This window comes from Ahaetulla prasina, chromosome 2, assembly GCF_028640845.1.
Source record: "Ahaetulla prasina isolate Xishuangbanna chromosome 2, ASM2864084v1, whole genome shotgun sequence".
NCBI lineage: Eukaryota > Metazoa > Chordata > Lepidosauria > Squamata > Colubridae > Ahaetulla > Ahaetulla prasina.
This window is the reverse complement of record NC_080540.1, coordinates 178,781,902-178,809,890: the sequence shown is the minus strand read 5'-3', so window position 1 is coordinate 178,809,890 and position 27,989 is coordinate 178,781,902. Positions and strand designations below refer to the sequence as shown.

The 27,989-nt window shown below is 41.4% G+C and overlaps 1 protein-coding gene across 1 annotated transcript; it reads right to left on the bottom strand.

Moving 5' to 3' along the window:
* Positions 1-150: 150 nt before the first annotated feature.
* ICAM5 (intercellular adhesion molecule 5) lies at positions 151-27,989 on the bottom strand. The gene is made up of 12 exons (XM_058167978.1): positions 27,923-27,989; positions 22,525-22,824; positions 19,795-20,112; positions 14,091-14,369; positions 12,066-12,344; positions 8,013-8,255; positions 6,864-7,106; positions 6,086-6,328; positions 5,186-5,425; positions 4,348-4,590; positions 1,117-1,380; positions 151-368 (listed from the first exon to the last, which is right to left on the bottom strand). The coding sequence occupies exons 1-12, from the start codon at positions 27,987-27,989 to the stop codon at positions 151-153; spliced, it is 2,937 nt and encodes a 978-aa protein (XP_058023961.1).

Genomic DNA, 27,989 nt, shown 5'->3' with positions numbered 1-27,989 from the left:
TACGGTCCCAAAACCCTTCCTTCAAAAGCAGAGACAGTGGAAGATATGAATGGGTGGTATAGAAAACGGTTGTTCTTTCATTTACCTTCCTTGGACCCTATCTAGGGAGTACCTGCCTGAGGACAGATAGGAGTACCTGTCTGAGATTGTTCAGGTCCTGGTGAGCTGTATGCCATAGATGTCAATATCACAAGGCCTTTCCCGATTTAGGAAAGTGGCTTCAGTAGAATTCTCTGCATCACGGACATTGTATTCCCCCTTTTTACAGGCTGTGGATTTGAGATAATAAATGACCCCAGCCATTCCTCCCAGGACCAACATGGTGGCACCAGCAATTGCCACAATGACTATAATATATAGCCAGTGATCTGCAAAAGAGGAAGCATATTATTAGTTAGCAGCCTTTTGGCTTACAAAAAGTATTCTTAAGTAGAGGCGACTTGTCATAAAACTAACCTGACCTGCTGAAAAATATACAAGCCCACATGGGCAGGCTTCAACTTGCGCCTTTAAAAATTGCACATGGTCTTTTACTGAGAATAAAGCCATTGATAACCCTTCCTTCCTTCCTTTGAAAATTTGCTTTATATGGGCTGTTTCATCTTAAATATTGTCCCTCTGAGTTAGAAATGTTATCTATGGTTTAGTTATTTCGAAAATTCATTCACTGTTGTTGATTGGGGAATTCTGGGATTTGAAGTTCACAGGTTTTTAATTTGCCAAGGTTGGATACCACTGAATTAGATGTTATATGGCACATGGATATAAGAATCTCTGTATACCTTGCCATTTTTTTTTTACAGAAAACCAACCAAGAAGTTTGTAGACAGAAGCATTAGCACAGAGATGGTGGGTTTACATAATTAGTACTCTCCCTTTTAGTTGCTTTATCTTTCTATCTGAATCTTAACTGTATTTCTTTATACTAAGCACATGTCCAACTTTCTTACTAAATCTTATTTCACACTTAACTCCTGATAATGGGTTCTTGCTCTTAGGGGAGAAAAGGAGAACTTTTTAAGCTGTCCCAGTCCTGCTATATTCTGTTGTCATCTTTACAAATAAAATGTCATTGCTAATGGCATTTTTCAAAGCTTGTGTAGCATCCGGCCTTACCTTCCACCTGGATTTCTACCTGGCTGTGCTGCTGTCCATGCTTGTTGCTTGCTGTGCACTCATACACACCATTGTTCTGTCCATCTGCATGGACAATTATCACAGTGCTGTTGTTACCAGTAAAGATGACGTTGGAGGCATGGGGCAACCTCCAGGTATAGCTGGCAGCTGGGTACCCATCTGCCTGGCAGGTGATGGTGATGTTTTCTCCCCTTCTAATGGGTAAAGAACCACTGACTGATAGTATGGCGATAGCAGGCCTGTCTGAAAACAAAAATGGTGGGTGTTCAGTTCATCCAGGAAAAGACACTCATTTTTTGTTCTCTGTCTTCTCCAGCTATCTTAATCTCTTGAGTTGGGTAGGCTATAAACATTGTTAAACAAACAAAACAAACAAACAAACAAACAAACAGCATTGCAATGCTTCTAGGCCAGTTGATATTGAGATTTGCAAAGCATCCAGCTGTAGGGGTTACTGGATCTGGGATGCAAAAATCAGATGAACATCAAATGACCACTAGATGGAGTTTTGTACACAGACATCATACACAGCTAAAATATAGCACAATTGCTTGTTTCAGAGAGAAAGAGAATGAATGTTCTTTGATCTAGGCTGTAAACATTCCGACCTGGCAACATAGAGATATCAAAACTTCTCCGCTTGCATCTAGTGATTGTTTGGAGTTTTGCAGCTCAGATCTGTGATCGCAGAATACCCTCCTAATCCTTCTTCCCCATTAGTATTAAGAGTGATGAATCTATAGGAATGTTTTTTGTGGGATTCAGATTACAGAATTACAGAGTTGGAAGGGACCTTGGAAGTCTTCTAGTCCAACCCATTGCCCAAGCAGGAGACCTGAACTGGGATTTATATAAAACTTCCCTTACTTTGAACCAAATTTAAAACAGTGGTATTTCCAGAATGATTGCTTGTGCCACCAAGCTTGTGCCACCAAGGAAGAATGTCTTAATAGTATTATTTTTTTAAGCCTCTTTTCCCAACTTAACTTTAAGAATAAAACTAAAGCCAGATTTGGGCTATGGAATTCTGGATGCCAACTGAGATACAAAAAGCTAGTTCTTTGCTGTCATCCATTCAGGTTTCTGAATCAAGTGCTAGCATTCCAGCACTGAAAAAGAAAACTCTCACACAGGGCTGGAGAAAAGGGAAGCAAAATTGTGATTGACTGATTGATTGCCATCAAGTCATTGCCTAGAAAGCTCATGTTCTTATTTTACTGATTTTAAATGAATTTTAAAGTAGTATCTAAGAATATTTAGTAGCATTTTGACTTATAAAGTAGTTGAAACAAAACAGAGTCAGACATCTGCAGGAAAACAACGAAGCTCAGAAACATCACACTGAAAAAGTGTTTCAAGTCAGATTATGGAGGAAAAGCTTTAAAGAAATAAATCAAGCAACTGTTCCCTAGGAGGCTGTTGTCTGAGATGCCTGGGACTTAGATTGTTTGGAAAATTACATATTAGGTTTCAGATTTAGCCTGAAAATGCAAGATGACAAGTAACAATAACTTTAAATGACTATTATATAAGACCAAGTATAACAGAGACAACACATCTGAGTGATTAGCCTTTCTCTTTCTACTGGAACTTGGGAACAAGGTTTAAAAAACAGATCATTTTTCACACAGTCTTTGGAGTCCAAGTGGCCGTGCATAGGGAGTGATAAGCATTAGAGAAACTGATCCCTTCTCAGTTTGGAATAGAAAAGAAGTTGACTGCAGCAATTGTGCTAAAACCTCTAAGCAGGAATATAGTAAGCCAGGAAATCCATAGATCTAGGGCATATTTGCACTTACTGTTTAAAATGTTCATGTCCTGTCATGCTCACTTGACCCTAAGCTATTCTAAGAAAATCCTATCCAGAGTGAAGACATGGTGATAGTTTGCAAAGTCTGAATTGCAAACTGCTACATTAGCCCCGTTGGATAATAGGCTCCTGCTGTGTCCTCCCACCCTTCTCTTTCAAGAAAATAGTGGCTAATAACTCTCTTCCCTGTGTGCAGTGCTTCCTTGGTATATATAATATATATAATGTGTATATGCATTTGATACACACACGTGTGTGTACAAATTAAATGTGTATTTACAAAGTTATTTATTTTATTTATTTAGCATATTTTTAAACTACCCATCTCCTTTATAACCTCACAACTTTTACAAGGTTAAAGACAGAAGCCTGTCATCCCAGCCCACAAACCACTTATAGTTATTTGGGCTGTTTGAAAACAGGTTGCCTGCTATTTTGGGTGATTATAAAGAGTAGCGTGTATTTAGAGTGAAAGAGTAGAATTGTTTTTATCAAGAATAGAGAAAAAAATAGAAAAGATGAGTGTGCAGAAAGAAGAGGAGGCAGAGAAAAACCAGAATAAGCTTCTGTTGCTATTTGAACCTACAATATATGGATTACAAAGCAGGAGTTTTACTGATTTTACTATTGAACATAAAGGAAAGATCTAAAATACATAAGAGCTCAATAGGTGGGTTTTCCTCTACAAAGGAACCAATGAACTGCTGGGGTTACACTGTCCCTAATTCTCAGCCCTCTAGCCCAAATGGACAGGAGCACTTCAGAAGAGGTGCACTTTTGAACTGGAGCAGACACAGGTTGGTTGCAGGTGTGAGTAGAAGATTGATAGAAGAGGACCACATCTATTTCTGCCTTCCAGAAATGGTTGCCAACCAGTTATAATCATGGGGTAAGATATAAATCAGGTTCTGTTTCTAGGGTCCATGCTCCTTGCTTTCTTTGTGGCACCTTAGTTACTCTCCAGGAGAGGACAGCATTAGGACAGTCTCCTATTTAGATTTTCCTCACAAGAAGATATATTGGCAAATGAAAAGAAGAGCGTGCAAGGAGGAGATTGATATTGATTGGGGTGAGGTACTGTATAGAGTGGTAGGAAGAGATATAATGAGCTTTCCTCACACAGTATTTGTCTTAGAAATATGTAGGTGCTCCTGGAATATAGATAAGGGGGGGGGGAAGAATACTTTTTCTAGAAGTATGCACTGAGTAAAAAAGGTTGCTCTTCCCCTACACCTACATCCAGCTTCTTCTCTCTTTTTCTTCATTAATTGCTAGCATAATAATGGCCAACTTTTACAAACTCTTGGAGATGAATAGAATTGGGGGTATCACCTCATGCCTCTTGAGGCCCAGATCTTATGAATGTTCACCATGAAGCTATAAATGAACTGATGACTCACATTCCACTTGCACGTTCACCATCCATCTCTCTGTTCCATGGCCATTAGTGGCATTGCACTCATAGATGCCAGAGTCATTCCTACTGACGTTCTGCTCTCTGTAGAATTCTCCAGTCGTTCCCTCCTTGGCACACAAGACGAGTGGGGTGGGAATCCCATTTGCTTCACAGGCCAGAGACTGCAGAGTCCCTTCCAACCAGGTTTGATTGCTCGGGCAGCTCGATTCATCCATCTTGGGTTTGGCTGCAACAAATTGATGGACAATCTGTAACTAGGTAACTAACAGCTGCTATCAACCTGCTTCACTGATGGCCACTTTGTACTTCAAACTAGAGGACTATAACTGTTACTAACATTTCTACTCCACAAGATGTCTCATGTTAAAAACAAATACAGTAAATTAAAACTGCCAGCAAATTCTCTTCACTTTAGTTTGCAAGAACATTGAAATATGTAGGCCTGAACATAGATTTTCAATATTTCACGGAAAACTCATTAAATGCCATATCTGCAGGGACAAAAGTATGACAGAAAGTAAAGGATTTCATCCTTATTTTAGGATATAATATATTAGGTACAGACAGAGTTAGATTCAGCTGATCAAAAAGGCATGTTTAAAACCTCTCCATACCCTGGTATAATATTCCTCTTATATCTGACAAAGAATGAGGAAAGCCTGGATTTCCAGAGATACAGAATGTTACTTAGATAAATGTCTCCTAACATTAATGGTACTGCAAGTGTCCCTAGTGAGGACAAAAATAAAGTAAAAATAAGTCTTTCTGTCAGGTGAAAATAAGAGATGGATAAACCAGTTGTATTTATAATCAACACTCACTTTCAACTGTAATCTTGACTGCCTTGGCTACACTGCCATGTCGGTTTGTTGCATTACACCAGAAGGTTCCATTGTTAGCTAAGATCCTTTGTCCTTGGCTGAGATCATATGATCTATTATCTTTGGTGCATATAATTTCAGGAGGTGGAAACCCATCAGCATTACAAAGAACAGTTGGCAGTGCGTCTTCCACCAATGTCCAGTTGCTTGGACAGTTAGATTCATCCATTTCTGGCTTATCTGGAATATCAGGAAAGAGTATAATTTGAAAAGGTTAGGCCACAGTTTTTTAAAGTCTTAAAGCTAAATTAAAAATTCAGATCAAAAGTCATCAAGAAATCAACTCTTTTAATTCTCTTCAAGTGTAGGATTCTGGCAAAGTTGTTTACATATCAAATCATGGTTTGAGGATGAATGGAAAATGAGTTAAGAAAAAACCGTCTCATTTAACACTGCCTGTACTTGAACTATCACCATTTCACTACCTTGCTCCCCCCCAAAAAATGTTTTAAAATGGATGACAGTTCTGACAATAGTGCAAATGAGAATTTCTTTAAGAAGCAGTTTCAAAATAGAGAAAATACCTTTTGGAGGAAAAATTACCTCAGTTGAAGTTTTCAACTGGGGAAAAAGACCAGTAAAAGAAGAGAATGATAGAAAAGGTGTGAGAACCCCCACTAATTCATGATTCTAATCTGATCCATAAGGGCCCCCTCTCTTGCAGCAAGAGTTAAAAACAAAGTGAGAGACAGTTATGAAAAATTTAAAATGTACAAGAAAAATTAAGGAGCACCAGAATGGCACCACTTGTTTTGGATCACTTCTAAATGGCAGTCATTTTTTCAAAAAATCCTTGCCAGTGTATCCATCTCTGTTGGGCTGAAATCCATGTTCACTTACATTCCACCTGGATGCTCACAGCTCTAGAGATGGAGCCATGGATGTTTCTGGCTGTACAAAGATAACTTCCAGCATATTCTCTGGTGACGTTCTGGAGAGTCCCAGGACTATAAGCCATTCCCTCTTTAGTGCATTCAATAGTTGGTTCTGGGTTTCCCCAAGCAAAACAGGTGAACACGTGTGGTGTCCCTACTGTCAGAATCCAGTTATGAGGACAGCTGGAATCATCCATTTCAGGCTCATCTAGAAGATAAAAATAATTCCTGATTTTTCAATGGAATGTAGGAAAATATAGATCAACAATATACAAATGGTGCAGTAAGCGATGATGCTTGATAATTTCTATTGGAGAGGGAATTTTCCATGTCTTGGCAATTTCTGTTTTAAAGACTACAGATCATATGTTGGATATACATACATAGCCATAGATAAAAACACATTACGGAACTTCAGTTTTTCAGTATTAACCTAAACAATTTTATGTGCAATATTGAAATAGTATGTAGGAATGACCCTGGAAGACAAGGGGAAGAAATGATGCCTAGGGAACAATCAGGTAAGAGGGAGCATAGCCTCACCTGTAAAACGGTCAGAAAAAGAAACTCAAAAAGGAACATCACTAACTTATCTGGTGGTAAAAGATGGCGAGCGATCGGTATTTTCAGACTCCCAAGATTCTGAACATAAAAGTGTTATAATAAAGTAATACTAGCTCATCTGGTCACATTTCCTGATTGCACTACTTGGAAAGGCTGACAAATTCACAAGTTGCACTTACACTCCACTGTAACAGCAACTATCTTGGTAATTGACCCATGTACATTGGTAGCATTGCAGTAATAAACGCCAGCATGACTTTGAGTGATATTGTGCATCCTTCTAGTATTGTACACTTTGCCATCTTTTATGCAGAATACTTCTGGAATTGGAATACCATCAGCTTGACAGCTGAGATTCCACAGGTTTCCTTCCAGCCAAGTTTGATGACTTGGGCATTTGGACTCTTCCAGCTCAGGGCCATCTATAACGGAGAGAAGATGGAGAAGGTGCTTGGTGATAAGAACACAGGAACTTAAAAACAGTCCTTTTGGCATCAGGCCAAAAGCCCATCTAGTCCAGTAGTCTGAGTTACAGTCCAGGGGCGAACAGATGCATTCAAGAATCTTACAAGCAGATGATGATGATGACATGAAAACTTCTTCAATGGTTGTTTGCATTAACAATGGAAAAGACCTGTGATTCAGTAAGTGGTATATGGCCACCAAACCAGAAGTATACAGTCAATATCAGTGGTGGGATTCAATATTTATAACTACTGGTTCTGTGGGTGTGGCTTGATGGGTATGGCATGGCTTTGTGGCGTGACTTGGTGGGCATGGCAGGGGAAGATACTGTAAAATCTCCATTCCCTCCCCACTCCAGGGGAAAATTACTGCAAAATCCCCATTTCCTCCCAATCAACTGGGACTCAGGAGGTAGAGAATAGATGGGGGCGGGGCCAATCAGAGGTGGTATTTACCGGTTCTCTGAACTACTCAAAGCTTCCATTACCGGTTCTCCAGAACTGGTCAGAACCTGCTGAATCCCACCTCTGGTCAATATGATACCCAAAAACATTCCGATTCGTCATGAATTTATCTAGTCCCCTTTAAAAGCAACTTGTGGCCCTTGCCATATCTGGCTGATATAGGTTTTTTTTAAAAGAAGTGCTTCCTTTTACAGGCCCTGAATTTCCCTGCAATGAATTTTAATGGATGTGAATGTGAGAAGGGAGAAAGGTTGATAAACACATTGGATGCTTTTTGACTTTACAGTCTAGGAGTGTGTGGCTGGCCCAAAATCCTCTCTTAGTCCAGCTCCTTAGACACTACCTCTCCCCACCCCCCAAGTAAATGTAAATGCAAATTGATACAGAAACATTACTTACATTCAACATGGATGGTGATTGTTCTAGTGCTGGAGCTGAGCTCATTTGTGGCCGTGCAGTTATAGATGCCAGCATGGCTCCGGTCAACCTGTGTCTTCTCTTCTACATCATAAGCAATGCCCTCTTTGAAGCAAGCCACCGAAGGCTTTGGATTCCCCTTAGCCAAGCAGTGGAGCATTTGTTGTGTTCTCTCTACCCATGTATGGTTGCTGGGACAAGACAACTCATCCATTTCTGGCACATCTGCAATGTGCAGAGGGAACATACACATTGGTTGAGGCTCTTCTCTCTTTGGATGAGAAATAAAGGGGGATGTTTAAGGTTGGAGAAGAATATTGGGGTGACAGTGGGCATTTGTTAGTTAAGCCTGGGGTGAGGCTGATTTAAGAACTGGTGAGGGGACTGCCCTTAGTGGCATCACTAAACTGTAAAAAATGGTGTGTTCTTTATTATATTTCAGACCATATGCAGGAAGCCATATAAATTTGTCTTATATTTTACTGTTAGATTAATTGATCTTTTTGCAAGCTGCCTTGGAGATTTTGCAGTGGAAGTGAGGGGTATTTAATATTTTAAACAAAAGTAAAATGAACAGGGGATCTTTTGTGTCCTGTGATTTGTTGTTTTTGTTGTTTTTGAAGCTTTTGAATCAATGATGACTTCTGATAACTGCCTGGACTGGTCCCTGCAGTTTTCTTAGCAAGGTTTTTCAGAAATGGTTTTTCCTTTGCCTTCTTCCTAGGGCTGAGAGAATGTGCCTGGCCTGAGAGCATCCAGCTAACTTTATGCCACAAGCAGAACTCAATCTCCTGGTTTCTAATTAATAAATAAAGTTTAATTAATAAATAGCCTAGTGCCTTAATCACTGTACCAAAGTGGTTCTACTCTGTGATGGGACATTGAGAATTATTACCTTGGTGTAGATTTATAGCTGTCCCCATATATTTCAGCTTAATTATTTGCTCAACATAGAGCAGAACAACATAACACAGTTGGAAGGGCCCTTAGAGATCTTCTAGTCCAACCCCTTGCTCAGGCAGGAAACCCTATACCACTTCAGGGAAATGGTTGCCTAATCATTACATAAAAAGTTCCAATGTTGGCACATTCACAATTTCTGGAGGCAAGTTGTCCCACTGATTAATTGTTTTAACTGTCAGGAAATTTCTCCTTAATTCTAGGTTGCTTCTCTCCTTGATTAGTTTCCATTCATTCCTCTTGGCTTGCCTTCAGGTGCATTTTGGGTTGCACAGAGATTTCTGAGTACCAGAAATCATTGTATAATTTTCAAGGAGGGAGGCTGATCTTGCATAGTCACCTTTTAAAAAACTAGTATCCCATTGATCTTCCATTGTGTTTTAAGCACACATGGTAAGGATATATCTGCAGTTGTGATGGACACTATCACTATGGAAACTGGGCAGGTAAACCCCCATTCCATACTGACTGACAGCCAGCAACATCAGAGTTTCAACATTCATTTGAACTGACTAGTGGTTGTAGCTAAATATCACGTACACAGGAGAATTGCTTTAAACTTCCCCCTTTCTGCTAGATAAAAGCTTTTATCTTTTTAGGACAAAGGCAGGAGCTGGGTAGCAAGGTTGACAAATGTTGCTCCTGGGCCTCTGATTGAAAGCTGCAATCTATGAGAAAATGGCAGTTCTTGGGAAACAAGAAAGGTTTTTCTCTGGAAGTCTATTTGTCTCTATGGAATAGATATAGACAATTCTAGACAGAACACTACGTTGGAATTTTAATTTTGATTGTGTGCATTTGATATTAATGTTCTTGTGCAGGATCAATATTGGTGTGTTTTATATAACTTTACACAGCACAGGTTCTTCATATTAAGAGTAGACCCTTATTGTGGTCTATTCACGGCCTTATATTTTGCATTTTCCCTATTTTTTTTAAAAAAAATACGGTTTTATTTTATTTATGTCCTATGAGATTGATCTGTCTTCCTAAAAATGAATGGATAAGAACTGGCTGATTTCCTTAGCTGCACCTCGGTGCTGTGCAACCAGCAAAAAATGCTGTACCATTTTGTTTCTCACATCTTTCCTTTTAAATTGCCAGAAATAAGTACATAACGCAAATTGTGGGAATGTTATCTCTCACACACATTAAGGGCAGAGGGGAGGATTCCAGGTGAGGGGCTGCCTACAAAATAGGTGGTGGCTGTGACGGCTACCAAACCAAGGCAGAAGATAGGGCTAAATATAGACTCAGAGATCTTTTGCTCGACAATCTCAACACTCCCACTTCTATTATGTGTAACAGACAGTGTTTGCCGTCTTGTGACAAGGGGCACATACACACCCTCTAATTCTTAGCCACTGGTTTTTACGACCATTTGCCTGCTGTAGTAGGAGAGCCAGGGCACTTCATTGTGCTCTAAAGCCCTCTGTCTACCAATCCATAGGGGGTGGGGGTGGGGGGCAGATGAAAGATGGTGAAAAGAAGGGAAATTTGGGATGCCAGTTCTCCCAGGACCTAAAAGACCCACTTCTCCCTTCTCTTCGGTTATCATTGCCCTAGTCTCCATAGGTTTGGAAAGTTGACAGTAGCAAACCAAGAGTGCTAAGTGGGACAAAAAGTACTTGAGGGTCAGGATTGGGAGAAAGAATAAAAAGTTGATCTTTGGGTTCCAGTTTCTCCCTCAAAGAAGGTCTGCTTAATTACAGGGATACCTACTGCGGAGTTGGTTCCTCAGCAGTACAGAGGAACAGCTTAGCTCCTGCAGGGTCTAGGATGCAGGAGACTGTACTATATGTCTAGCAGTCTATTGGTCAACCGCTGGATATGTGATACATGTTGGCATTTCACCAGGAGATTGCTTACGAACAGCTGCCGCTTCTGCACTCCCGAAGACAGCAGCACTCTTGGTTTTACAATAAAACGCAACTTCATTTGTGCATCATCAGGAGTGCATTGATACAGGGGACCACTGTGTCACAATAGTGAATCCTGGTTGCACTCCTGCATGAAAGCATGAGTAGGTACTCTTCCCTTCCTCCTCTCTTCTGGTTTGATTGCCACCTAGGTCAAGGGGCAAGGTTAGGGGTAGGGAGAAGGATGGTCTGGTTCCTCCCTCCTGCTGTTATTTGGAAGGCAGAAAGAACAGGGGGAAGAGGAGAGGAGAGGCAGAGAATGGATCCTTTGGGGCACGTTCTCTGTTATCTCCATGGCCTTGGGCTGTGTGTGTCTCATGCTGCCAGGGACTAGCACCAGAAGAAGGGTTCCCCCTTTGCCTTTCTCTTCCCCCTGCTTCTCGGGTGGACAGAGCCCCTCCTGCTTTGTGCTGAGGCAGAATGGAAAGTGGAAGAGCACTCAGCACATCTTTGGGGCCAGTTCTCACCTTGGGTAACAAGGATAAAAAGAGATTTCAGCTGCCTCCATTTCTGCTTCCCTTCCCTATACGCCTGACCAAAGGTTGGATCCAGGTCTCTAGTCCCTCTCACCAGCACAAATTCCAGGCATCTTTAATTCAGTGCTGGAAGTGCCTGTAGCAACACTATAGAATTACACCTCCTTGTTTCTTCCTGATAGACACTGAATTGCAAATGAGTTCGTCTGCCTCCTTTCCCCATCACTGGCTGTTATCTTATGCTAATGCAGTATTATATCTAAAGTAGCAGTGAGCGTGTAAGTGCAATAGTTTGCTAGATTTTTATTGTTCTTTTTAATGCAGACTACGAACACAGAATGGTCCTAGCATTGCTGACAGGATGACTGGTGCTTCCTGGGTTCCCACCTATAGTAAAATCCTGCCTGCTTTTATTGGGAGGTTAGAATAATGAGCTGTTTTGCAGCCAGAGTGCACCAGAAGCTTCAGTGGCAACAGCAACACAGAAAAGAATTTGGAAGGGTCATTGTAAGATCTCCAGCAATGTAATCAAAGAGATCCTGTCTCTTAGGTCCTACTAGGCAATTCCAAGCAGAGGCAAAATGGTTCGAATGTGCTAATTTGCAGGGATAAATGAAATAAGAGTTTAATGGAAAACTAGTAAACAACATGCTGTTGGAGGAAGAATATTCTGTACTCACAGAAGACAGTGAGAGTGGCAGAGGTGTGCTTTGTTATGGCTATTCCATCGATTTCGAGTTCTACCACACATACAAATTCTTGCCCATTATCTTCCTCTTGAGCTGTCAGGTTGAGTTGCAAAGGAAATTCATCACTGGATGCCAAGATTCCCCCAGAAGCATTTTGGATCTGAAGAGAAAAGCTGGATGGTTCAGGTGCTGATGAGTTGCATAGAACTGCCACGAGATTATTGGCAAGGGCCTCTGAGGGGTGGATTTCCAAAGAAGGCTGTGGAAAATCTGCAATTTTGAAAAAAAGAAAAGAAAGAAAGAAAGAAAAAAAAGAATGCTACTTCTGAAACAGCTCAGCAATTGGGAATTACAGCAAATGCTAGGCACTATTTCACAGATAAATAGTCTTAAGAATTTGTTTTTGAACAGATATGTGTAATTGCTGATTACCAGATGCATTGCAGTACCGCACCTATTAACTCCAGCTAGCACAGGCAGTGATCAAATGTAATAAGAGTCACTGCTCAATGTAACAGGAAAATTCTCAGCTTGGGGGGAAATTGCATAAGGTACCACAGAAGGAAACATGATGTTACATTTTTGGCATACCCAGCAACACATTTTTGGCAGTTTTATGTATTTACAGTTCTGGGACCATTTTTTTTTTATTTACAGCCTGCTCAAGGAGAGAAAGAACAGATGGGTGCAAGGATCATGGGATTTGGAAGATCTCTGATGACTGAAAAAATAAGGCTGAAAACATGACCTGCTGTGTTCTTCTCTCAGGTTCTTTAGAACTTTGTATAGTAGCTTATCATGATGTCATCTCACAAACATCTCACTGCATTTGTGATATACATGCCCTCTGCTTCAGAAATGCCTTCTTATGGGGCTAGAGGGAACTGTGGCTTTAGGAACCCAAGCAAAACCCTAGATGTGGAATTGGTCAATAGTTTTTGGTGTGTGTGTGTGTGTTTGCTAATAGTTTCTAATGAAATAGAACCATTTACCAACCTTAAACTGGCAGCAAATGAGAGAAAAGGAAAGTAATTTGGATCTTTCTGTCTCCTGGTCTGCTGCTATTGGAAGCTCATTCAAGAGCAGGCATGCACAAATTGGTGAAATCTTATGCAACCCTCAAAAGTCCCAAAGACCTTCCAAAATTTGAACCCAAACTAAGGCAAAAGGGAGAAAATGAATACATGGAGAATAATCATTATAATTACATTGAATTTAATTGGCATTTGATTTGCTTCAGCTTAATTTTTCTTGAAGCTCTCCACCTACTTGTTGAAATTAGGCCTTTGATATGCCACTCAGCAGCAGATGGAACTACTACCTCAAAAACTATTGCAACCCTCCCCCCTCCTTTAATAGGAAGTATGGTGCACTGTCATTCTGACTTCTTAGTGGTGATTTCATGTCACCAGATCACACACACACACGTCTTAAATTGGAGACGTGAAGAAAAAGAAGATTGTGTGCTACTCAGTTATAAAGGAAGGTCTTTGTCCCAAAATCTGAAAACAACTTAAATATTTCTCCACAGTTTTTGTAAAAAACATTTTTTGGTATCAGGCCTACTTGAGATGTCTATGGAGATTCTCAGTCATCCAAGTCATGGTTATCTCAAAGGTGCTTTTTCAAGAGGCAACTGGACTTGCTGGTTTTTCTTTCAAGATATTTAGTTAAACACGAAAGTCTAGTTGCCTCTTGAAAAAGCACCTTTGGGGCGTACTTGAGATCTGGAATAGTTAAGAAACTTGCTGTTGAGTACAGATGCCCTTTACCTTCCCACTGGCTTTGCTTTATCCCGACCTTCATTGTTCAAAAAACTGGATTCAGAATATGTGTGACCCCAATGATATAAATACAGGGTTACAATGAAGTGAAAGGACTGGCTTCTTTATTCTATCTTGAAACCTATCACACTGATGATTAATGTGCTTAGTACTGTCATTCCTTCTCCTGGGTCCTAGGTAGCTTGTTTTGGAAACAAGGCACAATTCTGTGGAAATCAGAGTAGCCACTCACTGTAGATATGCACGGTCTCCACTGCAGATTTGGTTATGGGCCCCAGGGACACGGTGCAGTTTAGCTGATAGTTTCCTGTTGCCAAGGAAGACACCTGAGCTTGAGCTCTCACAGTATTGCCTGACAGAGTGATGCTGGCATTCAGACTCTGTTCTGCGAACTTCAAGTCAAATTGGGCCTCTTCAGCTGGGAAGACCCCAACAATCTCGCAGGTCACACTCAGGTTAGAGCTAGCTTGTACGTAGCGCAAAGTGTGAATCTGGGGATCTGCCAGAAAATCTATAAGAAAGAATGATTTTTCCAATTATTTCTCTGCCAGGAAAGTCATCAGATATGAGAACCTCTGTTAAGCACCTTCGTAAGAATCCAGATTAGTTCCATGAATCCCCCCAAAGAAATCTACTTTTCTCTATACATGTTTGTCCTTTGCTCTCTAATCAGTCAAGAAGTCCTTGGACTTCCATTTTTCTTTTCCTGTCATTAAAAATATTTGTCTAATTTATCCAGAATGGGAACTTCAGCCTTTGGAGGCAACATATAACTCCATGGATGTTCTCTGGGATTGTGTATATATCACAACACCATGCTTATAGCAAAACTTGCAAGTTTCCTCTTGAACATGTATTTTGAGTTACTGCTGGATGGGAACACTGAAATAACTGTGTGCTTGATAGACTTGATAGAGGCTAAGGACTCCCAGACCCTTATAATGAGGTATCCCTACTAGTGCCAGAGTAGTATAGGAATGGATTTAGAGCAGGGGTGTCAAAATCAAAGCTCGTGGGCCAAAACTGGCCCATGAGGTACTTAGATCTGGCCTTTGAGACCGCCCTGGAAACAGTGAAGGACTGGCCCACAATGCTGCTGCCAGCAAAAACAGAGCTCGGGAGGGCTGTGCAGACTCCATTTTTGCTGGCAGAGGGTTGCAGGAGGCCATCACAGCCAGAAATGGAGCTTGGAAGCTCATTTTCACTGCAGAGCACTTGGGCCACCACAAGCACCCCCAACATGAGTGACGTCAAACTGGCCACACACCCTGGCCACGCCCCCCTTTGAGGTCAAACCCTCAATGAAATCGAGTCTGACACCCCTGATTTAGAGGATACCACATAATTAGGCAGTGTTGTGCTGCTGAACGTCAATGTGATGACATTTCTCTTGGTTCTGTCTAGATTTCTTGCTCTAACTTCTCCCCTCTCAAGAATTCTTCTAATGAAACCAAATGAAGTCAGAAGTTGTATTGCAGTTAAAAAAAGTGTTAGTCTTCAACATCACTTTTGAAACATTTCCCCATTTTAGGAAGCAGAATGAAAATGGGGGTCGGAATGGTACACGGGCAAATCAGGGTTTTGTTTGCAAATGCTCCTCCTTGCCTAATAAAAATGACATTTGTAAATTGGGGTGGTAGTGATCACAGATTGGATGGGGGTATCAGGGGACTCACTGTTGATAAGTGTGAAAGCATCTTGTGAAAACACCCATGAGACTGCTTTTAAATTTTCACAGGTTCACACAATCTCCAATTATTGTTTTTTCACTGACATAATGTGCTCACTAGTTGTTTTGACCTTTTGGGGGCCTTCACTGTTCTTAGCCGTTGATGTTTTTCATCTTAGTTATGGGCAATAGTGAAATCCGAATTTTTTTACTACCAGTTCTGTGGCCGTGGCTTGGTGAGCGTGGCTTGGTGGGCGTGATAGGGGAAGGATACTGCAAAATCTCCATTCCCACCCCACTCTGGGGCCAGCCAGAGATAGTATTTGCTGGTTCTCCAAACTGCTCAAAATTTCTGCTACCGGTTCTCCAGAACCTGTCAAAACCTGCTGGATTTCACACCTGGTTATGGGACATAATTATTTCTAAAACGTATCTTGAGCCTTTTAGAATAAAGAATAAACAATGGCATACAGTACTGTCAGCTGATGTACAAAGATGCATAGATACACATTAAATGGGTAAAGAAATCTTGCACTCTGTTACAGGTAAAATTGGGGGCAGTTAATTCTCTGTGTAACAAAACAGAATTGTGAGTCATAGCCATCATAACTTAAAAGCAGCCAGCTCAGGGAGAATAAAGGGCAATGTTTTTGACATACAGTTATTAATATACTCCCACTAACAGGATTATAATAATTACATGTTTCCGGCATGCTCACTAGCAGTAGAATGCCTTTCCTGAGCACAGAACTAGGAACTAGGATGGAAGAAGGGGAAAAAACTGAAGCAATTCTTTGTCCTATGAATGAAAATCTTAGTACTTATTAAATAGCTTCAATATCTTATCAAATTAAATATCCTGCAATTAATTATAATTGTTTAAATTATCTGAGAAATCAATGCCGGTTTTTTTTCCACTTCAACATCAGAAAATATTTTGTTTATATCATTATTGTATTAAGAGTCCTTTTTTCCATTGGGACAAGTTGAAGTCTGGCTGCCATATTCATCAGTCATTGCTTAGCCCAATTCCAAAAGATCCTTGGTTCTTGTAATCATGAAGGATCCTTCCTCCCTTTGGCAACTGATGCATGGCAGAGAGGATGGCAGGAGGGAAGGCAACACTTATTTTGTTATCCTGCTCCAGCCACTGCTAGCTCTGCCTCCTTATCACTAGCATATATCCTTAAACAACAACAAAAAAATCAGCCATGCTTTTATCAGGTCTTTCTGGCCAAGTGCTGCATTTACTTTTCTTGTTCTTCTTCCTTTTTATTATTATTTGTTTTCAAGGACTACTGAGGCATGGCCGGTGTTATACTATAACTAAGTGATGTCACTAGAGTTCATAGACCCAACATTTGGAGAGATGGTGGGAGCATTCAGCACTGGGTTCAAATATATCAGAAAGACATATTAAGCCTTCCAGAATCAAATCACACCTACTATTTTAAGTCTTAAATTAAAAAAAAAAAGGAAGCTAAAAATATAGGAGAGTGATAATTACTCATTTTGTTGTCTGTGGAGATTCTCAATCATCCAGGTCATGGTTGCCCAAAGGTGTTTTTTTTCAAGAGGCAACTGGACTTTCTGTTTTTTCTTTGAAGACCTTTCGCTTCTTGGATGAGAAAAGAAATATCTTCAAAGAAAAAAGAGAAAGCCCAGTTGCCTCTTGAAAAAAACACTCTTTTTGATATTGCATTTCAGTGGCATAATCTTTCAAGATAGTAAAATGTAACCCAGGGGTGGTCTGCTGGGGGCTCACAGGGGTTCGGGAGAACTTCTAGCTAAGATTCTGTGCAGTTCAGAGAGCCCCCAAATCCCACTCCTGGCTGGTCCCGCCCACCCCGCTCCGTTCCTCCTACGCAGCCAGTATTGGATGCAGGTAAGTGCAGGGCACGCATGGAGGTTTGGGGAAGGCGAAAAACAGGCCTACCAGAAGTTTGGGAGGGCCTCCGGAGCCTGGGGAGGCTGTTTTCACCCCCCTGGAGGCTCAAGGAAAGCCTCGGGAGCCCGAGGAGGGCAAAAATGCACCCCCCACCATGGTGCAGGAGGCCAACTAGACCACGCCCACCATGGCCACGCCCACACAGCAACTGGGCAGAGAATCCCTTGCTAAAATTTTTGAAGCCCACACATCAATAAAAGCTGATAGAAGATGGCAACCCAGCCAACCATAGAAACTCAACAAAGGGCCCCAGCTCCCTTAGTCCAAAGCCTGGTGGAAGAGCCAAGTCTTCAAGGCCCTCCAGAATAATAGCAGGTTGGGAACCACCTGAATTGCAGGGGAACTACATTCCAGAGGACAGGCACAGTGACAGAGAAGACCTGCCTCTGGATGCCAACCCTGTTAGTCCTGATCAGTTGGGCGTACACTATAGAAGGCAGAGAAGCCCTCAAATAAATGGTCCTATGCCATGTAAGGCTTTATAAGTCCCAACATACACCTTAAATTATACCTGGGATCAGATTGGCAGCCAGTGCTACAAAGGTGTCTCATGGGCATACTGAGGCATCCCCCTCACTGCCTATGCTGCTGCATTCTGGACCAGCTGAAGCTTTTGAGTGGTCTTCTGGGGCAGCCTCATATAGAGCACATTCCAGTGGTCCAGCACAAGGGTGATTAAGTCAAGAGTGATTATCTGAGAACCTCCTGATCAAGGAAAGGACATGACTAGCACATCAGATGAAGTTCTGTCAAGGCCTTCTTGGCTACTATGGCTGCCACCTGCTCATTGAACAGGAGCGGTGAGTCCAAGAAAAACCCCAGATTGTGCTCCACTCTGGGGTGGGGAACTATAACCCAACCCAGAGTGAAAACTGGAATCTCTTTGGATCAATTCAGCCTTCAATAAATCTTGTATAGGAAGCTGGAGAAAGATGGAGAGGCAAGATATGACTCCAGACTTTTCTGATAAAACAAAGAGAATAAGAACAGAAAGCGATTCTGAAGAAGTAAAGAGCACAGGACAGAATTTAACCATTGCAACCTCTCAAAGTTGTGGACTGATCAGGAACACTGCAGAAAAGCACTGTTATAATTAGGATCCTTAACAATAGGGATCTTTATATTTTCTTGTTCAGGTACTTCTTCCTTTTGAAAGATTAACATGGTACATGTTCAGGGTGCTGAAATGTTCTTCAAATGTCGCTGAGCTAATTTTCAGCAGCCGCAGCTCACATGGCTGGATTACTTTATTTCAGCAACTTCTAGAAATCTATAGCTTTCCCAATTCTGAATCAAGTTGCCCTTTACACTGTGAGCTTGCAATTATTGCAGGCTTTGTAACAGTAGAATGGAAGAAAGTATAATAGTTTGCTATGTGTACCATTGAGTGTATGTGAATGGAGATCTGCATCCATTGCACACCCAGAAATCCCATGTGGACATAAACTGAGGGTGAAGAATGATGTGTGACAATAAGGACTGAACTCAGAGCCATGGTTAGAATGCAGTACTACAGGCTAACTCTGCCCTCAGCCAGGAGTTCGATCCCAACCTGGCTCAAAGTTGACTCAGCCTTCCATCCTTCCAAGGTTGGTAAAATGAGGGCCCAGATTGTTGGGGGCAATATGCTGACTCTGTAAAATGCTTAGAGAGGGCTGTAAAGCGCTGTGAAGCGGTATATAAATCTAAGTGCTATTGCTGTTGCTATTGCTATTCATTAGCAGTTTTGATTTTTCAGAGGTTAGTTTTGAACCTGGTTCCCAATGCATCTGAGTTACATTCCCAAGCACCGTTTGGTTTGATCCAATATCCTCCCTCTTAATAAATCCCTTTTCTATCACTGTTTGAACTTTCTGTTAGTAGTAGTGCCTATCAGGGAAAGATTTGGGGGCAGATACTCAAGGACATCAGAGCTCACTCTGCAGCATAAGTAGCAGCTCACTTGCCCCCCCCCCATGTAATAAGGTTAACTCACTACATTTGTCCTTTGCCATTAAATACATACAGTAATACAAACCTACCTAACTACAACATGGGAAATATCATGTTTTGCCTGCTGATTCCAGATTCAGTTTCTCAATTTAGATCAGAACTCCAAGTGGTTTCCCCGTAGTCCCCCAGCACAAGCATTCCTCTAAGATCCAAATAGACACCCACTCCTCTCTTTCTGAGCAAATAAGAATCCCAGATATTGGGATGATGGCTTTTAATGTTTCTTTTCTTTCTATTTTGACAACTATTCACCACTTTTTTTATTGGGAGAAGGAAGCTTCATTCTGGAAAAGATAAAGAATGTACAATAAGAAACTTGCAACTCACCAAAGACTTTTAGGACTTTGCTAAATGACGTCTTTTCAAGGAGCCGCCCTCGAGGTCTCAGATCCAGAGCAATATGGCAGGTGACTTCCTCCATGTGATTGTCCTGCTGAGCAGTTATGGAGAAGGTCACTAGGATGTCACTTGCTCCAGGATCACTGTGATTCTCAAAGGTCTCTATGTGGAGTTTTTCTGTTCCTTTATACACTGTCACAGTGAGGAGCTGGATGGGAGCAGCATTGGCAACTCGGCATGTCAGATTATACACTTTACCTATCTCCATTATTGGCACTGGATCCAGCATTACATGTTCTGGGATTTCTGCAATGATACATGGAAGCTTATTGAGAAATGATTTCATATAAAGGTGGCAGCTGCTGAAGAAATTCCATAGGAAGGGAAGGGTCAAACCATTTTGATCAGGCATGGGCAGCATGTGACCCTCCAAATTATATTGAACAACCATAACAACTAGCTAGCATATTTAATCATGCAGAAAGAAGAGCAATCACAATCCAACAATCTTTGGCATGACAAAGATTGTCTGTCCTGCTGATCTAGACCTTTGAACATGTCTCCTTTCCAAATTCTCATTGAGATGTAGCTCATAGACAAAACAGATTTAAAGTAGTAGTGGTGAGCATTTATGGGAATCTTGCCAATTAACTATGGTTTTGTCTATAGTAAAGCAAGAAGTATATCTCAGAAAGGCAGGCAAGAGTAAAACCCTACCTACGTTAAATATTTAGACACTGAAGTCCTTCAGCCCTGTGGACCAGCGGTGAAATCCTACTGGTTCGCACCAGTTTGGGTGAACCAGTAGTAAAAAAAAAAGCTACTAGTTCCTCCGAACCGGTACTTCTGATGATCAGCTGTGCCGCGCAATTTAAAATCGCTAGAAAGCAGGAAATCCTGCTTTTTAGTGAATCTAAATCGCACGGCACAGCTGTTCCCCCCCTCGCTGTTCTACTTACCTTCCCAAGCTCCTTTTTCCGTGCAAAGCACGTGTTTGGCGTGTACAGCGCATGCACACATGCAGCATGTGTTTTGTGTGCAATGCACATGCACGAGCAGCAAACCGGTAGCAAACTGGGGAAGATTTCACCACTGCTGTGGACCACACATTCCCACTGCATGCAATACACTTTCAGAAACCCATTTTTCAAGGTTTCTCTGCTCAGGTGACCATCTCAAGTTTTGATTATAATTTTAGAGGTAAAGTGTCATGGGGATGGAGAACACCCAAGATTGCTGAGTAATTGGTGGCGGAGTAGCTAGAATGCAGTACTACAGGCTAACTCTGCCCACAGCCAGGACTGTGATCTTGACCAGCTCCAGGTTGACTCAGCCTATCATCTTTCTGAGGCCGGTAAAATGAGGACCCAGATGATTGGGGACAATATGCTAACTATGTAAACTGCTCAGAGTGCTGTAAAGCATTATGCACTGGTATATAAGTAAGTGGTTTTGCTATTATTTTTCATTTATGATCTTATGTCACTTCTCTCCAAAAACCAAGCATTCCTAGACTCTGCCCTTAGCCTATTAGATACAACTTTAATTTCGTACCTTATCCCAACACCCATTTTTATCTCACTAGACTTTGTTTCCTTAGGGACCTGAATAGAAAAACCTGGAAATTGTCTTTCTAGGTCACCTCTTTAAATACTTTCAAGATAATCTAATGTTAATATGTTCATATGGTTCCCATGGGGCTGCGGTAGCTTCTAGCTATACAGGATGTGATAACCCACTTCTGGAAGGGTGCACGTCTCAGTCATTGAAGGCTACCCAAATGCCATCATTTTATTCTGAGAACATTCGATCAGTAGTTGTGCCTTATCAAAACCTCTTACAGTCAACTCCAACAAGTTAATTGGTTGCAATCTGGAGACACCAGTAAAGCAACAGGCAGTTGGAGAGGTGCATCATGGTCCTCTTTGGTATTACTAAAAGGAACAACTCTTGGGTTATATATCTATCTGAATATGAATTGCAGATTTCCTCCTTTTTAGTGATTCAGACCTTCCGATTTTCCTCCCCATTTTTCTTTCCCTTTCCTCCACTTTCTTCCTTTCCCTGCCATTTCTATTAACTTTTTTAAAAGCTCTGACTTAGCTATAAAGAGAATTGGAGTTCTAGTCAGCATCTTCATTTCTTCAGTGGGCTCATAGGAGAATGAGGTAAAAGGAAAAACAAGGCAATTATGCTCTTATTGTAAAGAAATAATAATAATAATAATAATAATAATAATAATAATAATAATAAGAAGATTATGATTAATCAATTGCAAGAGACCGCTTTACTTGAAACAGGAATATTAAAGGGACTAAGATAGTCCCTTTAATATTATTAAACAGCAACATCTGCCTATGCCAGGTCCTTGGGAAGGACTTGATAGGTGGGCAGAAATGCCAGATCCAATCTAAACATCTGGCTGATTATGCAATCAACCATGATAATAATAATGCTTGTTGTTGAATCTGGAAATTCTCACTAGGCTGGATTGTGGAGCCTGGAATTTAGCCCAATGGTCCATTCTAATTAGCATCACTGTACCTGTGTAACATTCAAAAGTGCCCTGTGTCACAGTCTGACTTTGTTCATATATATATGTTTCCAAATCTCAGGCCAGGCTGGTCTAGACTAAGTAATTACCTAGATGAAAAGCTGCTTAAGGCAGTCCTTTACAGATATAAACAACAAACAGATCTTTGCCTCATCACCACTTACGATAGACCATGATGTTTGCCTGAACAGATTTATGCTCTCCGTAACAGCTGAAGGAGCAATCAGTGGCAGACGCCCACTCCGTGATGTTCACAAGCTGGAAAACTGCCCAATGACTCCCATTGTCTTTCTTCTCCTTCATCAGTGATGTCTCCAAGCCTCCCCTGGCATCTGCCTCCTGGCAGCTGGTGCTGCAGTTCAGCCAGAGAGAACCTCCATACTCCACCACAGGGTTTTCTGGCCAAATGGTCACATCAAACATGTGCTGTTCTGCTCCTGAAACAGGGTATTCAGACTTACCAACTAGTTGGCCCAAAACATCACATAGAGATTTATAGGTTTCTGAGTTCAGAGATAGGGAGTATCTTATAGGCTTAGGCAGAAATTTCAGTCCATTCCCTCCTTTTCCCTCTCATTAATCTCAAGGCATTTTAGCAATAGACTGTGCTCATCACACTGAAATAATTAAAGAAACATGAAAGTGCCATTCTTGTAACTGCAGTTTATACACATTTATGAAAGAATGAACTCAGAGATCACAAGTGGAATTACAGGAAACACAAACGGAATTATTCCAAGAAAACCACTTGCATTTAAAGAAAAATGTACCTGAATGACTCTACATATTAGATTGAACTTCAAGTCAGTACACAAAAACATAATGCTTTTCACTCAACCAAGCGTTTCTTTGCAAGAAAGACTAGCTTTTAGAAGTGGTTTTACTTAACCTATGAAATGCTAATTTTGCATTCCCGCTGTCTTCAGGCATTCATCTGAATGCTTAAGAATTTGAAACTGGGCAGAGAACAGTCCATGCCCACAATCCTATTCTCAGCTCTCTGTTGGCACACGTTCACCTGAGATGTATGAAAGGGCTCTATGCTTGTGGTGGCTTGAATGCAAGGACAGCTCTTTGGGTTGTCCAGGATCCATAGAGAGTTGAATTCAGATTCTAGTGTCTGAAGGTGACAGTCTCCTTAAGACCATCTAGTGAGTATGTGTGTGCATGGTGAGAATTAGCATTATCCAAAACATAGTTGTGCTTTTTACCATCCAAATAAGCACTAGCTTCAGTCACACTATCTACAATGTGGGGACCATAATATCATTTAGAAGGAACACCTGAAGCATGTTTAAAGGCCTTCTACCCAGTAGTGGCATTCACTTACCTTCGCTACTGGTTCGCCAATGGGAATGCGAGTGTACTCATTTTGCTTGCATGTGCCATCTCTGCGCATGCACAGAGCATCTGTGATGATGTCCAGGTGGGTGGGCGCAGCCTCCTGCCACCACCACTACTGGTTCACCCGAACTGGGGAGAACCAGTAGAATCCCACCGCTGCTTCTACCCCATTTGCAGTGTTGCACAAAAGACAGTTTACTTTCTCAAAGCACATTGCTAAATGAGTTGCCCTTTATAATACCGAGTGACGTATCTTCAAAGGTGTTTGTACTCCATTTTAATAAGAAAACTAGTTTGTTTTTGCATTTTACATAATCTAGCAAATGAAATTGGATGAAGCAGGAACTGGCTGCGTGCAAAGGTCAATAGATGTAGTGAAGAAGAGCATTCAAGGGAAAATGCTTCTATATTCATACATCTCTCTGTATCAAGGAATTTGCCAGCCATGTGGGTCTTCCAATGAGTGTCATCCTGGCAAATGCTTTAGGCAATATCTAGTTTGGGAACATACATATACTTGGCCTGATTCTCAGCCATCCAGGTCATGGTTGTCCCAAAGGTGCTTTTTCAAGAGGCAACTGGACTTTCTGGTTTTTCTTTGAAGACGTTTCGCTTCTCATCCAAGAAACTCATCCAAGCTCTGACTGGATGGTGGGGATCCGATCACTATATAATATCAACACTTGCTTAAGAATGTTTGATGTTGAATATGAACCAGGTCACTGTGTATTTATGTGTCTTGCTCAGCTGTGGTTTATGTTACCAAGGTTGTCTGGGAATGAAAACACTAATTTCTAATTTCACATATAATGGTTGGATTTACATGACCACTAACCACACCCAAACAAATTATATTGTAGCATAATGTGTGAATCTAACCATTGTGCTTTGGAAAATCTGTTATTTTATTTATTAAATTTATATACCTCCCATCTCATTATCCAAAGTGACCTATCATTTATCATTATCTATGAACCCAGAGCACAATTGCATGGTTATTAAAACGACCATTGTCTGGAATGATTTCACAGCTTTCCATAGAGTTGGACAAGGAATAATTTCAGTAACATAATTTAATGCCTTTTGGTCCAGAATAAATGGGTGTATATAACTAGCAAATAAATAAGCCAAGAAAAACAAGGAAAAATATGTGAAGTGTGTTTTGGGGCCTTTTTTCAATTCATGATCATCAAGAACACATGATCAAGAAGGAGAAAAGATGACTTAAAATAGAGGAATCAGCAATATTCTGAGCTACTCTCCAATTGTTCAATTGCTCCCATGGAGGGCATTTTATTCTGCAGTTTTCCCAAAGCCCATTTTCAAGTGCCACCTTTCTTTGTTGGCTTCTTCTTCTTTGGGAAGTTCTAGATGAGAGTAATTCTGCTGACAGGCAGACTGGTGGGGAGTCTTAGTCCTAAATTCTTTTTCCATATTTCTTTTCTAATATTCACTTGGGTTGGAAAGAACATCTTCTGGATTTGGGGGAGGGAAAATCAAAGAATCTACGAGTGAAGCACAATGATCAAATTCTAAGGGATGACTTTTCAGCCCTCCGAAATAGATTAATAATATTGGAAGGGCCCTCGGCAGTTCTATGGTCCAACCTCCTACGTGCAGATATAGAGATATCTCTATCTATCTATCTATCTATCTGTCTATCTATCTATCTATGAAATCTACTTACCTTTCCTACTAGTTTGGAAGTGTATGTGCCATGTCACATGCGCACGCAGACCCTCTGCGCATGCGGTAACCCTTCTGCACATGTGCAGAGGGTAAAAAACAGGTTACTTCCTGGTTAAAACCAGGAAGTAATGACAACTGGGCAAGTGGGTGGAGCCTTGCGCTGCCATCACTACCGGTTCTCCAAACCACCCGCCGCCATTGCTACCGGTTTGGCCGAACTGGTCCGAACCAGTAGCATTTCACCCCTCTATCATCTGTCTGTCTGTCTGTCTATCTATCTATCTATCTATCTATCTATCTATCTATCTATCTATCTATCTATCTATCTATCCATCTATTTATCTATCCTCTACCTAATCATCTCCATCTCTCCCTCTCCCCCCCCCTCTCTGCTGCCCATCTTACCATAGGGTAACTCTGGACAGCTTACAATGTCTAAGCTAAAGCATAAAAAGTTAAAATCAAACATTAAAACCAAAGACACATGGGGAAGGTGGGGGCAGAATGGGGGGAGGTGGGATCTGTTGTTAATCAACCACCTCCATTGCACTGTTCCCCCACTGGGGCCCCAAGCCTTCTGGCACAGCCACATCTTTGGGCCCTTACGAAAAAAGAGGAGAGTTGGGACCAACCTCACATGGGGCGGGGGGAAGGGGGAGAAAGGTATTCCAGGGGGCAGGAACAACAGCAGAGAAGGCCTTAATCCCTAAGAGGTGGCCATAAGCCTTCAATATTTGAAGGTGTACCATCTTTGCATGCGTGTATGCTTAGGTGTTTGGGGCATTGTGGTCTCACAAGCTCTACCCTTTTGTGCATGTACAATGTTATAACACACATAGAAAAGGGGCGTGTGTTGTGACACCATGACGTTCTGATGCTGCTTTCATCATTCTGTGTCTAGCCATCCACTCTTGCACCCAAAGCACCCAATTTCCATTGAGATTCTCAAGCGTTCTGTTGAATTCACTCTATTTAATCCAGGGGTCTCCAACCTTGGTCCCTTTAAGATTGTGGACTTCAACTCCCAGAGTCCCTCAGCCAGCAAAGCTATCCAACTATGGATAGCACAAAATTTTTGACCTGCACTGTCAGGCCAGTTCGCCCTTGCAGAAGATTGAAGAAATTGGTAGAAGAATTTTGACTGGTCAGAAAAAGATGGGCAAAGATGAAGAATGAAAGCAAAAAGTTGGATTCCTGCCCCAAGATGCTTACATTTTTTTTTAATGCTGGGAGTGTCATGATCAGAAAGCAAATTGAGGCAATGGGGGACTGGAAAAAGAAATATTTCAGCTATATTTTCAGAAGCAGACAACAATTAGAGAAGTGTTTTTCACACTTGGCAACTTTAAAATGTGTGGACTTCAATTCCCAGAGCTCCAGTGTAAATGGGCATGCATTTCAGTTGTTCACACGAAAACTGGGCTTTTGTTTGTTCAATATTTTTGCATGAATTTCCAATCTCCAATTTTTCTCTAGCCTGAATGACAAGCTGCCACCTCTCAGCGCCCTTCACTTTGAACCTAGGTTTACTTATTTGTGTAAATGAAAGATGAAAGAGATTGAGAAATTTATTTCTAAACATCTCAACAGGTAAGATATCGGAATAAGGTAATGATATTGACTGGAACATTAGGAAAATCTTTCTAATGGTAATAGAAAGGATGGGCTCCCTTTTACTGCATATCTAAGCATATGTTGGAGATACTAGACTTTGTATCTCCGCACTGAGCACGGGGTTAGATCTGACAGCCTCAATCAACCATGTGCAAGCTGGGATCCTGAAAGATCACAATCAGCTCCACTTCCACTCACACCTCTGCCAGATGAGCAAGAAAGACTTAATAATCCACATAATCTCAAGCTCTAGTGTGTCTTGTTTTGGAAATCATATTATGTTCTTAGACTAGAGAACCTCTATTCTTGATAGAGAGAAATAGAATGATTTCAAAAGCCCCCATTCCTTTAACCCACATCCTAAGCAGAGAAGGAGTCTGGAAAAGAATTCAAAGTGAAAGCTATCCCAGCCCAGTCCAAAACTCAAACCATCTGGTCTTTTTTAATAAAGCGCACACTATTTCTTCATGGCTGCAACAGAAATCATCATCATCATCACCACCACCACCACCATCCAAAGAACAAGTCTTATTCCCCTTCTTAAACGCAAATGAATGAATCTGGGTGCAGAATGGAGAACCAGAAGCCGGTAAGAGATTTTTATGGAAAAAACAGCATGTGCAGAAAGCAGCAAAGATCTAAGCAGAGATTTCTATATAGCCCAGGGAAGGGGAGGGGCAGGGGGGAGAGTCATAAAGAGAAACAAATGGAAACCCTCTTTTTTGGGAGGGGGGGTCCTCACACATCTTAGGCAAACCCACTCAGCTGCATCCGATCCCATTTGTGACAAGGAAACACAAAGCCTCTTCCCTTTGCTTTTGTCAGCAGTCAGTAAGAAGCCTTCAGCATAGTTTGGGCAGTGGAGAGCATCTTGGGGTGGGGGTGGGGGAGAAGGGTGGACTGCTGGTTACTTACCCCCGGGCATCAGCACTGGAAGCAGGAAGCAGCAGGGAAGGAAATGCCAGAGCCACTGGAGCTTCAT

Bases quoted from the DNA above. Each gene is read 5' to 3' on its own strand.
- ICAM5 (XM_058167978.1), bottom strand. From the start codon at position 27,989: ATGAAGCTCCAGTGGCTCTGGCATTTCCTTCCCTGCTGCTTCCTGCTT. The intron at 14,370-19,794 runs GTGAGTTGCAAG...TCTTTCTTATAG, and splicing joins CAAAGTCCTAAAAGTCTTTG to ATTTTCTGGCAGATCCCCAG. The intron at 4,591-5,185 runs GTGAGTGTTGAT...AATTTGTTGCAG, and splicing joins AGTCAAGATTACAGTTGAAA to CCAAACCCAAGATGGATGAA.